The sequence below is a fragment of the Fistularia commersonii genome, chromosome 12 (genome assembly GCF_037954325.1).
Source record: "Fistularia commersonii isolate RoL2024-O1a breed Wild chromosome 12, RoL_Fcom_v1.0, whole genome shotgun sequence".
In the NCBI taxonomy this organism is placed as follows: Eukaryota; Metazoa; Chordata; class Actinopteri; order Syngnathiformes; family Fistulariidae; genus Fistularia; species Fistularia commersonii.
This window is the reverse complement of record NC_141295.1, coordinates 11,510,483-11,525,630: the sequence shown is the minus strand read 5'-3', so window position 1 is coordinate 11,525,630 and position 15,148 is coordinate 11,510,483. Positions and strand designations below refer to the sequence as shown.

Genomic DNA, 15,148 nt, shown 5'->3' with positions numbered 1-15,148 from the left:
CAGGCGTTAATGCGCCACAATTATGAACGCTTCCCTCCCTTGCAGGGGAGAACTGAGCATCCAGCTTTCCTTCTGACCACATGGATACAGACTACTGGTTGAAAAGCACCTGGAAAATACCTTGCTTTCCCTGTGTGCTGTATGTAACTTTGCTTCTTCTAAATTGCAGTATTTACACCAAATACACAAGGATTTATTCGTATTCTAAGGGAATGCTACAGTTTTTCTTAATTCATTTGTCTGAAATTCTTAGTTCAGTGTTTAATATCATGCAATTGATGTTCTCAAGGCTTTATGCAATAAAAAGCAATGGTACTGGAGTCAGTAACTCGTCAGAAGTTGGTGCTCCTACGGCATCCTCCTGGGCACACTTTCACATTAAAACAGTTTATTTAGTGCTATGATGTGTTCACGTCCATCAAAATTCACTTTCATCAAAATTGCCCTGCCCTATAAAAAAGAAGATGTTGTAACGTTTCTAACACTGAACAGAATGACCCCTTTCCTTCAGTGAGAAGTTATTGTGCTTGGAACTTCCCTGTCTTCAAACCACTCCACTGTCATTATGGTCTCACCATACCATTCACATGTGACCACATACTGTTTTGTGTTCACACCCTGCTTTTGCAGCCTGAGCTAAAACATATAATTTATATTTAACATCTTCACTTTCCCGCTCAATTTCAAACGCTTGTTATCTAATGAGCGTACTTTTTAACTCCTGATCAGAACCTTTGGCTTTACCTTTTTTATACGTATATATATATATTTTTTTTTTTTCCTTTGTTATGTCTATTGTGATTAATTTCTTTCTCTCGCTTTCCCTTTTTTCCAACTCACATCTTCTTCTGATTTAATGTCAGACACGTGACCTCTTGGGCCTGCACTGACTATTCACAGGCTGCCCCCAATCGATCACAGTCTCATAACGACTATAGGAGTCAAGCACTCACAAACACTTAAGTTCAAGTTCACAGTGGCCAGCTGATAAATATGAAAGCTGTGAAGAAGGGTTTAAAGTAAACTAAATCAAGAATAAAATTGGACAAACCCTCACCATATTCCATGGATTACTAGTTTGCTCTAAGACTGCAATGCTTCTTATTTCAGTGACATACAGTATTGAAGATTGCCGAAGGGCTGTATATTAGCCCTCAACTCAGACTGAAAGGTTTGCCACAGGGGTGTGTTTAAAAATCACCAGTGGCCCTTGTGGCCCAAATCCACTTTAGCTACACCCACAGGATCCCATCTGTCCAAGCCACTCCAACACATAGTGAGCCCAGAGTAAGAAATTATCACACCTCTCATAAAAGCCACACCGAAGGTAAGATGGTCAGTGATTATTTCTCATTGGGTCTCTTGTTGCGTGTTTGCAAATGATGATGAAATTGTGACATTTTTTGAACATACTCGGTAATTTGACATCTTTGTGAAAACTTTTCAGCCACTGTAGCATCCTCACTTCACTACTTCAGGTAGTAAATCATCAGTAACACTCACTTGTTTTATCATATTTAGTTGCAAGAAGCCTGCCACACTGCTAAATTGTCCAACAATTTTACACATCAGTTTGTAGGTGGGAATATTCTGCTGTGTTACTGTTCCTAACCTAAAACTTCCTGACATGAATTTGAATGCATCCCCTCTGACGGGGAGGTGGCACAGAGAGCTGTATCGGTGTCTGTGTGAAAGGCACAGTGAGAATAACTGAAGCTACTCTGTTGTTGACTTCAGGTCTGCGATGCAGAATGTATAGTAAGTAAAAAATATAAAATAAACACCGCAGTGGGACACCATTGCATCACAGCTCTTAAAGACTGTGTTAATAGTTATAGAACATGATCTTTGTGCCCGTTCATTACAAAGAAATGTTGCGATTTCAGTCAAATTACTTTGCTCTTGAATCAATTTATGTTACATGTGTTGGCTTGCCTACCAATGACAGCCTCCAACTAGATTATAGGTTCAAATAAATCCTGAAAGTGTTATGACTTCCTTTAAGAATTGAAAACGTTGGCTATTTTGTATTTGTATTTGTCAAATGAAAATGTTTGCCAGTCCTCATGTTTGTTATATCGTTAAAAAATGCTACATACCACAACTACTTTGAGGTAAATCAAAACAAAAACGTTAGAAACAGCTGCTGTGTCTTCTCCTCCTCGACATTCCTTCAGCTACAAGGCGGCTCAGCCTGTTTGTTGCTGATAAATGTGTCCTTAAAAACCCCACAAGTTAATGTAACAAATGTCTGGGCTCGAGATAATGAAGACACTGTCATTAAACCTGTAGTCGTATCTTTCAATTCATAGTTTTTGGCTCCATCTGGAAGAAAACATTTGGAGTTTTAGACTGTCAGACTACATTTTTGGTCCTGGAGAGCTGTTGGCAAATCAATATATGCCGTTTTGACCGTTTTTATAAATCAATAATAAGCCTATTTTGTCTCATTTGTGTAGAATAATACACTTTTATGTATGTTCTTGATGTACTATGTTGTTGCCCTGGTACAGAATATTTTTATTATTCGCCAAATGTATATTTATTTTTATCTTTTTTTTTTTTTAAAGGAATGCATAATGGCCTTGTTTTATGCTTCATCGCCTGTGCTTTTCGTTGAGCTACTGTTATGAAAGACTGTGTAACATAATGATAACTCAAGCTACTCAGAAAGTCATACATGCAGACATTCCTCCACCCGTTTCCAGTGTAGTTTCTTCATCCTGCCTCCTCTTGTCTGTATCACGCCACTCTAATTCATGCCTTCTATGTCTCAACCCCTCTTTCTCTCTCCTCCTCAGTCAGTTCTTCTTCTCTTCCCCAAAACACTGTTTTCTTCTTTGATTTGCCTCCATTTGTTTCCTCACCCTCCCACTCAGCTTACTTACACAGCTGAAGGGATCCCTCTCTTCCTCCGTATCTCTGTCATTCCTCTCTCCTTCCCCTTTCTCTCTTTTCCTTGTTTGTCTCTCACCATCTCTCTCTCTCTCTCTCTCTCTATCTCTCTCCCTCTCTCTCTGTCCCTCACTATCTCTCCCAGCCTCTTCCCTCACTATCTCTCCGTTCACACTTGATTCATTTTACACATTACAGGGGCATCCATCATTTTTCTCTGTGGAGGAATATTGTTTTTTTTTAAATGCATCTGAAAATGTCCTGCTTCTCTCTTTACGGCTCTTAATTGTTTTCAAACTTCACCCCACCGCGGATCCAATCCTAAAGCTCGAATCAATATGTTTTATTTCCAGTTGGTCATCATGGCCGGGACGGTTTTGTTGGCGTACTACTTTGAGTACACGGACACATTCCCCGTGCACGTCCAGGGCTTCTTCTGTTTTGACAAAGCCTACTCTAAGCCGTACCCAGGACCCGAGGACTTCAGCAAGGCACCTCCTGTCCTCGTCTACTCCCTCGTTACCGCCATCCCCACTGTGACGGTGAGTCAGTGTTTAACAAGCAATTCAACTTCCACAGGTTCCTCGTCATGCACGTACGCAGGAACAGACGGGACTTTCCCTTAAATTAGTGTCCACGCAGTTCTTTGAACATGGGATGCACACATGCACCTCTACACACACACATACACACCTACACACACATTTGGCACACAAGGTGATAGTTCTCCCATCTACACGTGGCGTTTGTAGATTGAAAGAGGAGAGATGTGTGTAGGTGTATCCTCGTGGTATTACTGGTCTGTTTATATGTGCATGTGTTCTCGAGCATAACCATGGCAACGGGCACTATATTTGTCCTCCATAGAGCAGTTAGAGATAGCTAGTATGCAGACAGTCTCGCATTTCCCCACGTCTGCACTGTATTAACAGAATAAAACGTTAGAAGAAAAACCACATTTCTGTTTTTACCTTCTCCTTCCCAAAGACTCAAAAAGTGTGTCTCCTATTTTTCCCTTCCTCCCTGACAACAGGCATATGAACAGAGTCAGTTAATAGTCAGTACTACTAACTCTTTTCTAGAGGGTAATTTCATAATTGTCATCATGTTTGATGAATAATAACGCATAGTTGTTCAACTCAAAGGCAATGAGCCATCTGATCTTAGCCACACTTTTTGCTGTGTAATATTATTAATAATGCAATAGTTTCACATCTGCATCAAAGCTGTGTTTCCATAACTGTCAGTCTTAGCCCCCACCCCTCTCCAGGGCTTGTCTCTTTGATATCCTACAGTTAAGTGGGTTTTTGACATGGATGCCTCTGAGCCACGTATAAGAGTATAACTGTCTCAAACACTTTTAGACTTTGGCCAAAGTCTGTTTATTCGAAAAATGTCCCCCAATTTACTGTGACCCTGAAAGCTTAATTAACTGTGACATCATTGATTGCACGCATTAAGCAAACAAGAACATCTTAATGAAATTGACAACACATTTGCATGATCTAGAAAATGTGCCATGGAAAAGGTCACAGCACGACACTTTAATACCCCACGAAGAGTTTATAGCAACACTTTATCGCAGCTGTTTCCACAAGTCACGTGCACTTCTACACATGCTTGTTCTTCCAATGTGTACATCGTCCAGAGGACAAAAGTCTAAAGCTGTGTACACCAACGCCAACTTCCATTATGTTGATATTTGTAAAACATCCTCTACGTCTTCTGAACCTCCTCTTGCACCAAGCCGATGAAGATCTTTATCATCTTTATGTGGCACATGTTTCTTGAACCACTGCACATTGAGCTCTGTGAGCCCTAGTACAGAATTGCATAAAAGTTACAATTTTGTCCCCGACCACAAATTTTTTTAAACATTTTGAATGACTGTTTTAAGGAGTTCAAGAACAAATGTACTTGATTTCAATCCTTTTCCAACACATACGGTAGGTTCACATCATGCTCTTGCCAACTTAACAAGCCGTTGAAAAGATAATGGCTGAAAGCAATAGGGTATTTGAGTTTCGCCAAGTGGGAACGGAGTGCCATAATTTCGCCCCGAGTGTGAAGCGGCTTTTTGGAAGGTCTGAGCATCTGTGTTCTCATTTGCTCCAAGAAACCATTCCATCCCAAAAACCTTTTTTCCAAACACCATTTCCAAATGGCAGAGTTCAGTTTTCTCTTAAAGAGAAACTCAGACTCACACTCAGACAATTTCCTCAAATGACAGGGGTGGCATTTTCCGCTACATTACACAGAATGTGTGCAGTGGTTCCACGCAATATAGCAGAAAATGCCATTGTTTTTTATTTTTTTTGTTTATCAAAGTGAGGGCATAAAGAAATGTATATATATATTTATTGAAACGCAACAGTGAGTACAGGGGGCACAAATTCACCGGCGGAGGCTCAATTGACCAAAATTGGTATTGTCACCAAAATGCACATGTAAAATTATGTATTGTAGATAAAGACTTCAATGCATGAGATGCAGCTACATCAATGGCCAACAGGATCACTGTCCGTTAGGTCAAAAAGGGAAGCAAATAATCAAAAATAATCCCCAAAATGACTGTAGATGGATCCCTGGCTCATTTTCTTTAAATGTGAGCACACATTAAACTCTTTCTTTTAGTCAGGTGTAAATTTTCTCTCCTCAATTTCACTGCCACTCAAACTGCAGGGTTCCGAATGCTTTCATTCCTGATCTGTTTTATAATGTCGAAAGAGCAAAATACGACTGGAAATGTAAGAAGGAAGAATGGAGCAAAAGGTAAGACGGAGAGTGATTCCATAGCAGCAACGCCTGATGCTGTAAAAACCTAAAACAAACTAGCCAGGTCAGACAAACACCTTGACCTAGAGCAACTGTCAGGATACAAAAGTGACTCTTGCTTCCCAATTATTTCGAATATATCAGACAATATAGAGATGGAATCAAAGGTCTATGCAGGTTTATGTCTAAAAGGTGAATTGTTAGCTGATTACTTCTTTGCAACTGCTGGTTTAGATGCCATCACATCCCACCTGTGCATCACCATCCAACCATATTCTGAAAACACTCAACTGTTTTTGAATCAAGTGATACAGGGGTCAAGTAAGAGGCGCCTCTCACACACAGAGATAACAAAAAGTGTCTTTCATATCATAAAAATCTGTCGATACAGATGGCAAAGCAATAATTTACGTTATTGTCAAGGTGTAATAACTTCAAAATTTGTCTGTTATGCATTCTGTTAGTTATATGGCGTGGAGTAACCGCTCATATGGTACCAGTATCTCAGTTATACAAAGAAAAGTGTCCATTCCAGATCCTTCCTCATCTATAGGTCTCTATATGTGGTCCTATGTTGGACGGCCAGCCCAGGTGTTCCCAGCCTCTCTCCAAGTGAAAACTAGGTTTGACTCCAGCACCAACATGACTGCATATGCAGGAGAAGTGATTCTGTATTTTAAAGTAATTTGCAGTCATGGGTACAACCTTAATTGAAAAATTAGAGACTTATTCTTTGAGGTGTTGTTCAACTGACGTAAAACCTCAGATGGGGTTCACTGTCCCTCTTTTTTCCAGCCTCAGAGGTGGCAACTCCCTCCTTTTTCCTTCATAAAAACCTATTATGAAACAACATTATACTTTGAAATAATCCCGGTCTGGGCCATCTTGCACTTTATGGTAAATGTCAGAAGGTCTAGCCCAGCGAGGGTCCACTTGGTATTTAAGACCCCTTTAATGCATTTATTCTCTGTTTTTTGGTTAGTTGTATCTTCGCTACCTTCAAGTCAGAGCAGGCAATCTCTTTAGCTTTGCTTTGTGATGTCAGATGATATAATTTCCCTTTTTTATCAAAACACAATTTAGACCACTGCCTACAGACACTCCTACCGATTGGTTCCACCTGCAACTAGCAACAGGCTTTAAGCAAATTCCAATCCTAAAATATCACATGATGATAGAACGTCATTGCGAAATTCCAGGTTCTTGGTCAAGCGATGCGATGCTGAATCCACGTCGATACTGTCGTCAAAAGAATTATTGAGTACCTGCGTTTTTCTTTGGTCCAACCCGAGATAAATATTCTGTGGTTAGGTGATGTATCGTCATTTATCATCGAGCTGTATTCGTGCCTGTGTGTGGTTTAGGCAGAGACAAAGAGAAAGGAAGTGAGCTGGTGAGTATATCCGTTAAATAGAGGCACTTGCCCAGTACTTGGCAAAAATGCTGAAAGTTTCAGTGCATCTGTGAAGGTAAGTGTGTGGGTGGATGACAGCATGCATATCCACAAAGACTGAGCATGGATTCTGTGGAAGTGGGGGTTGGTGTGTGTGTGTGTATGTGCGTGTGTGTGTGTATGTGCGTGTGCGTGTGTGTGTATGTGTGTGTGTGTGTGTGTGTGTGTGTGTGTGTGTGTGTGTGTGTAGCCATAGTAGGAATATGCAAATCTATTCTAACGGTCTGACAAATACACACCCTCACCCACACACATATACACACACACACGCACGGATGCACTTACAGATGGCATTACCAGCATTCTCACTGAGTATCATGCCTTGCTAAAAGAGCCGCGTAAATTGCTATTTGAACCATTTGCTAATTGTTGATACAATTGCATGCAAGTGTATATTGTGGATCCTGTGTGTATTTTGACCACAGTTCTGTTTGTGCATTTATCTTGGGACCAATCACATGCTCAAATTGTAAATACATGTTTAAAATGCATTCAAATCAGTGTGACAATCATTCAATTTTTGTGAACAGCTAAGGAATGTGATTGTGTGTTTCTTATTTTCTGCCTAGTAATCGTGTTTCGCTCTACCCTTAATGCCAAATATATTTGCCCTAGAGCACTCCATCGTGGCAAAGGGAAATGTGTGCAAATGCAAAGAGTTTCTGTTTTTTGGGCCTTTTTTTTCAATGCCCTTTCAATGCCCTTGAGACCTTGAGATTTAAAAATGCAGCAGAAGCAACATAAACATTGAGAGAAATGTGGGACTTGGAAAAACAGTACACAGGATAAAACACAGGAAAAAGCACAAACTCAAAAAGCAGCCATAGAGGAGGCGATGTGACAGAATAATGGAGAGTGGGATGGAGCACAGCATCAGGCCACATGGTCCAGTCATGATAGGGTTTAGCAAATGAGAAATGTTGAGTGTTTTGTGCTGCTGGTGCTGTCATGTTTTCAGAAGTAGCTTGATATGTGTGGTGTCTCACTGTCTTGAGCCATTTTCTACTTGTGTGCTGTCCAATCTCTGTACCTGATTTTGAAGGCGGTAATGGCTGCAATTGAAAAGAAAGGAAATAGTTTGGTTTTCCCTGTAAGTCGGATTGATTTCAGCACTGTTCCCTATCTCCTCTCTCAAGCCCAGATCTTCTCCTTCCTTTCCTTTTGGCTTTCTCCTCAGGGGTCTCCACAGCGAATCAACCTTCTCCATCTAACCTGACTCTCTGTATCCTCCTCTCTCACACCAACTAACTTCATATCCCCTCTCACTACGTCCATAAATCTTGTCTTTGGTTTTTCTCTAGACCTCTTGCTTGGCAGCTCTAATTCCAGCATCTGTCTACCAATTTATTCTCTATCCCTCCGCTGTACATGAGCGAACCATCTCAGTCCGGCTTCTCCGACCTTCTCTCCAAAGCACCTAACATGTGCCGTCCCTCTGATGGGCTCACTCCTGATCCTATCCATCCTCGTCGCTCCCAAAGAGAGCCTCAACATCTTCATCTCTGCGACCTCCAGCTCTATCTCCTGTCTTTTCATCATTGTCACTGTTTGTAGTCCATGCAGCATCGCTGGTTTAACCACTGTCTTGTAAGCCTTTCCTTTCATTCTGGTTGATATGTATTTCTATTTTCTTTTTCAGCCTATCCATGTCAGTGTTGGTATTTAAGGCTTAAAAAAGGGTTTATCTGTAAGAACTAAAAATCGTGAGGTTTCATCCATCACACATATATGCAGTTTTAAATGAACCACAATTAAAGTGTAATATAGAATGAAATATTTTTAGTCTGTTAGTCAAGATTGTCAAATATCACGACAGCTTTTTTTATACTAGTTTCTAAAGTCACTGTCAAGTATGACACAGCAATGAGTTACCCCCTCTACATTTCCTCACTGCAATTGATTGTCCTTTTCCTTTTTTCATGTGAGACCAGTGCATCTGAATTTATTTGCAAAATTAGTTTCCATTCCTTTGTGCAGCATATATGGAGTCACAGTTGATTGTTTGTTTTATTATATTTTGTTCTGGAAAGTTCAGCCATTTTTTTGTGGATCACCTGTCAGTGGTGACAAGAACAGGACAACTTCCCCTGCGCTGAGCGTGCGTGTCTGTGTAACTGTGTTTTATTTAAGTTGCAGGAACTTGTGATACTTCTAAAGATTTTTTCAGTCATACTTTGTAAAACAGACATCAGAGATAATTGTCAGTACATTTGCATTGTCTGCATGAGAATGCACAAATTATGGCTGTACTACTTTGTTCATCTTCATTCAAGTACACTTGCCAGTAAGACACAGAGCATAACACTACATGCTTGACTTCCAGAAGTCAAGTACTATATGCTTGACTTCTAGAAAAAGAATGAAACAGTAAAATAATCTTTAGCCAAAAAAAAAGCAAAGGTTGTAGATTGAAATGCCAGTCAGTGTTTGATTAACCTGTGGATCAGCCATGGAGGCTGTCACAGGGTTAGGGCCAGGGCCAGGACCCGGCTTAATGACATCTTTTGAACCTCTTGAAAACACTGTGAATTAAATGACATATTATAGTGGGAGACAGGAAACTCTGCTGAAACAGCTAAATGTGTCACTGCAACAATACTCCTGGAATTCAGAAAATGGCTTCAGCAACATCATGTAACAGTTATGGTTAAAATTTAAATTTAGAATAGATTAGCCACTAAGAGTCTGGACACTGGATTTTTTATTTTGAAGATAAGTGTCGTGTTACCTTGCAGTCACTGCGCCCTCTCAGGTAGAACTAACAAACAAGATGTTCTCTCTGCACCACATAAACCTTAAATGTTGTCTTTTCTGACTGTTCACTCTCCACTTTTTGCCTTCCACCATTACTATAATCAGAAATGTCTTCTCTGACAAGCAATGCTATGAAATCTAATCTTTCTGTCACTCCACCCTTCCATCATACTCACACACTCCTACACATCATCATGAGCAAACACTCAAACACGCAGTCCCATGGAATTAACATCTTCATCAAGCAGCAGACTATTGCTTGTAGCTTATGAATTGATTCATGCTTGTTTTCCTGGCATTTTTGTTCTTAATGCAATGTCATAACCCGTGTGTTTTTTTGTGTGTGTGCAAATAAGCAAAATCTCTCTCACTCATGCATCGACCCAATGCTAGTTTTATAAATGGTTAAGCCTCAGGATGAATAATGGAGTCTTGTATAACTGACTGAAGAGCATTAGAAATGAATGAGAGACTACATTTGCATGCCATGCTAATACTCATTCACAGATCACTTCCATAGATCATGGCTTATCCGGGGTTGATGTGGGAAGAAGAGCCTCTGAACATAATAAAAAAATGATGCTTTTCAAATCACAGTGACAGTATGGATGATTGCTGTGCACTAGGCATCGCTTTGCCATAGTGTATAGTATAATCTACAAGTTATCCCCTCAAATTCTCCCCTCCTGTTAATTTTCTGTTTTGTTAGCCGCGAGTAACTGAGTTGTGTTTGAATTACACATAATTTTGTATTTTTCACATTTTATCATGAAATCTAATTTAATTTTTGAATCAAATCAAATCCTTTTTCCTCCCAAATGTTCTGATGATTGTCAGATAAAGTCTCTTTTCAGCCTGTTGGCACGATGCTCAAGACTGTTTGTTGATGTGTTGTTACTGAAGACGTAGCAGTTTATACATGGCCAGCAAACAATACCATGAAATATTTGTGTACAGTGACCTTTTTTTCACTCATCTCTAAGAAGCCCCCGAAATGAAAATAAACGCAAGGAGAAAATATCTCTGGTATTTTGATGTTTTACGCTGTATCTGTTGGACAACTTGTGGGTGTACTATATGTATTTCTTCACTGATGACCATAAGAGCTAAAAGACTTCATAAGCAGCTCCTGCTTTGGAGAAAGAGCTGTTAATAAAGAGCATGGATAATAAGGGATAATCACGGCTTTATCCCTTCATAGCCCAGCAGAGCAGACAGAGAACACAGAGAAAGTGAGACAGCCAGTCATGTTGCCCCATGTCGACATGTCTGACCAGCTATCAGCTCCCGCAGCGTGGGCCTGTAAGACGCACTGTAACCCGTGGAAGAGAACTCTTTATCCAGCAAATACTCTCACAGTAACATTGCTGCTAGATTAGCTGCAGTGTCCCTTCCCACACTGATCCCAAATCCCTCTGTTTCTTCTCTGGGGCGGATCCGAAAGGCAACTTATGGGATGCAACGGAGAATGTGAGGAGGTGGACACAGCAAGATAAGGACAGTAGTGATTGGACCGAAGAATAACGCTGGGAAATTTAGGGGAAAAGGAGGGGACGGGGGGGGGCAAATTTTGCAAGCAAGAGGGTAGAAATTTCTATTTGAGTCTGCACTGAACTATAGAGCAAAAACACTGGAAGGAGATATTTCTGGTAGTTTCCACAGGGACCTGGGAACGCTGCCCAGCCATGGATGAAACAGTATACAGGCAGAGTGAGGCTGGTAGGAGATTGATGAAGAGAGTGTGGGTGATGATGAAGCTGGAGCTAAATTGTCATGGTTACACATCGGGAGTGAGTGAGAAGGCAGCTGGCATGTTCTTGTGTGTTTGAAGTAGCGCATTGGCCTTGCAATGTCAACAGACGTCATGGGATGTTTGTTTAGGGTTTATATAGAATAGGCATAAAGCTAATGATCGCTTTGTGTTTCTTTTCATGACAACAAATAATATAGAGCGGCTTCTAGCCAGTATATTTTTGAGGGTACAAAAATACACTTCCACAAAAACCCACGCACATATATTGTTTACAGATAAACACAAATAGATGTGATTCACTGTGTTTCGCTCTCAAAATTTTATGTCTATATTTAGTGCCATCGCACAATATCCTCAATAATGAAAAGAAAATTCCAAAGCCATCACACACTCGCGTAAATATCCACAGTCACCCCATCCGAGGCTTTATTTGCTTTTTATGTCTTGCTAAGTCAAATCAGCATTAAATGCGGCCTCAGTCGCTCTGATTGCTGTTGGTTTTCCTCGGCGTGCATGGTGTGCATGCGATGCCGCTCAGCGACGGGATGAAAGTGCAAGTGCGTGTGTTGCTTTGATGTATTTTTCCGAAGCACTTACGCGTAATGATCAGAATTTCGTGATTTACTTTTTTTATTTGCAGTCTTCTCCTTTTCATCCTCCGCAAACACACACGAGCGCACACAGGAGCACAGTTCAGAGTCGTGAATTTGCGAGAGCGTCCCCACAATTGACTGTCACCGTGTCACCAAAGCAAGACAATTAGGGCCTGCGCAGGCGTCGCGGTTTCTCCTCTTCATCTCCCAGATGTTCTCTTCCCTGAGCCTTCCTATTCCCACTGACATCTTTTCAACTTTCATCTGTGTAGTTGTCAGGCTTTACAACCGTTGCTGACACTTAAAAAAAAAAACTCCAAAGTTACCCCTTTCCCTGCAAAATGTCTCGGAGTTCTGACTCCATAGTGCTGATGCACAAAAGTTTGCAGGCAAACACCTTTCACAGGGAATCCGTTCTCTCCCAGACAGAGAAAGAGAGAGCGCTTTTTCAGCTGTCTCGCTTCGTCTTTTTTTTATTAATTTACATTACGGCTTCAATTTCCGAGCGTACCTGGCGTTTGGTTGCCAAGCCTTCTCCTGTGCTCCGTCATTTTCATCAGCTTCATTTCTTCTTCCTGTATCGCTCTTCGGGTGTTTACAACCCAAACATCTGTCACCGCGTTAGTCAGAGATGAAGGCATGCATTTTAATCGCGCCTTCATGTCTGTCTACCTGAGACCTCTCTTCATTGCTTTGACTATCCTAGGATAAGATACGCACGGCCTGAGAAACCTTGAAATTGCCTCCAAGACACAGGTAACATCTGCTCGGAACTAATTGGCTGCCAAGTCAGATTTTCAGCTCATTCCAATGGGCCTCCTACAGTGCTGGAACTTTACCTTAGTAAACACTTTTTGTTGGAATGATCATTTTGGAAATGGATCTGCCGAACGTGACTTCTTACTGATTTGGTTCATAATCCGGTGACTCCCCAAGTTTTCTTCTTATTTTTCAGGGGAATCAGCCAGCTCTGAGATGAGAAATCATTTTGAATCTGATACTTTGGTTCATACTAATCTCTGCTTTGGATTGGGAAAAAAAGGAAAGTCTGCTGTACTCCTCGTGCATCATATTGTTGAAACTCCTTTAGGTAGACTGACTGCGGTTAGATGACAGACAAAGATTCAATCGAAGGGGAAAAAAATCTTAAGAGCTAACAGTAAAAAAGTTAAAAAATTGGATCATAAAAACAAAATGGAAAGTAAAAGTAAAGCAATTGTAGAGCACGCAAACCTAGTTCTTGCCCCAGGGCTCGGGTTGACCTCATTAGATTTAAATGACTTATGAGGATAATTTTTACAGTGTCGTTCTTTTTAATCCCACTAATTGATGAAGTTAAGATCAAAAATAAATCTGGATCAGAGCAACATCTCATATCTTTTAGTATCGGAACTACGTCCCGACAGTGGAAGGTAAGTCAGCGCTCATTAAAATGTGTACTTCATAGATACAACCAACCAATAAATACATGCAGCAGTTCTTTGAAAGACGCAGACACAGTGCTGATCCTTTGGTTTTAGGGGATGCTTTGTAATTTACTCCGGTGGGAACAGGATTCCGCAAAACCTCTGATAAATGAGAAAGGAGAAAGAGGAAAAAAGCATTGATTGCCTACAAACAAGAACAAGCACAACAGAAGACAAAGTTAAATGTATTGATTGAATCCTGAGCCACAGAAAAAACAGAAGGAGCTGCAAAATATGAAACAGTGAGAGAACCATAGCGGTCCATTTAGATATTAAAAGAAAATGGACAAACAATGGAAAAAGTCAATGAAAAGTATTTTGATTGTTCAACAAAAAGAAAAAACACTGTAATGCTTTCTTCTACATTCATTTCCAAAGACTTTCCTATACAGGATAATAGTCCTTCCATGTTCATGGGTTTTTCCTGGCAGCTCATAAATGAAACTTCCACCATTCAGAATCATGACCATCGCCATTTGTCCATTCTCCAGGCTACCAACACGCAACCCCAGCATCTTTTCTTATTTGCATTCAGAGTGTTTGTTTCTGCACAAAGTTGCAACATCTTCTGAAGCAGCGCATTTGTCAGAATCCCCATCATAACCATCAAAATAATGTGTGCAAATTGAGAACCAAAACTTGTCGGTGGTGCGGGAAGTCATTCAGTTCGATTCAGGAAGACACACCCACATATCACCTTTCCTGTAAAGCCTGAAGGCTGGGCCACAAGTGACCTTTCAATTCAGAAACATTCGGCAGTTTATTTGAGCCCCTCTTTTATTGAGTTAAATGTTCCTTACCTAGTGCTTCCGTCTCATAGGAAGAAGGTCCCTGGTTCAACTGCAACAGGGGGCCTCTGTGTCGAGTATGTATGTTCTCCCTTGTGTCTGTGTGGGTTCCCCCAGTTCAGAAACATGCACGAAGTTCAGCGGAGCTCCCTAAATTGCCCAGACATGTGAATGAGAGTGAATGGTTGTATGTATCTATATTTGCCCATGTGATTGACTGGTGGGCCGGTCCAGGGTGAACCCTGCCTCTCGCCCAATGACAACAGGGATAGGCTGCAGCTCCCCCACCACAATTAGTGCAGGATAAACGGTACAGACAACCAATGAATGAATGTCCGTTACCTAAAGTTACTCACAGTTCCGTCGTCCCATGAATCAAGACTGTTGGTGGTTTGTTTAAGTCCAGTTGCCTGTGTGTTTACAAATAGGGCTGTATAAATAATGCGACAAGCGGTGAGCACAAGGGTTTCATGGTGAAAAACTTAAACTCAGCATGATAGAATTTCCCAGAGATTCAAGAGATGGCAACAGACAGATTCCTTTTTTCCCCCCACTCTTTCACATCGTGTTTCATGTTAGCATCTTTCTGCAAAAACCCTCGCCTTCTTTTGTGATTCCTGCTCATAAACGTGATGCTGGATTTCGGATGCTGTTGTTTGTGCAAACCCCCT

General features: G+C 40.9%; 1 protein-coding gene across 5 annotated transcripts in view; it reads left to right on the top strand.

The window, feature by feature from the left end:
• LOC147228818 (phospholipid phosphatase-related protein type 5-like) overlaps positions 1–15,148 on the top strand; it is a 57,200-nt gene that overhangs the window by 31,137 nt on the left and 10,915 nt on the right. For 4 of the 5 annotated variants that reach the window (XM_086157103.1, XM_086157104.1, XM_086157102.1 and 1 more), the window contains exon 3: positions 3,249–3,437. The exons of the other annotated variant lie outside the window; for it this stretch is intronic. In XM_086157103.1, the coding sequence (XP_086013229.1) occupies positions 3,249–3,437 (189 nt within the window). The remainder of the gene's footprint in view (positions 1–3,248; positions 3,438–15,148) is intronic. 5 annotated transcript variants of the gene reach the window in all.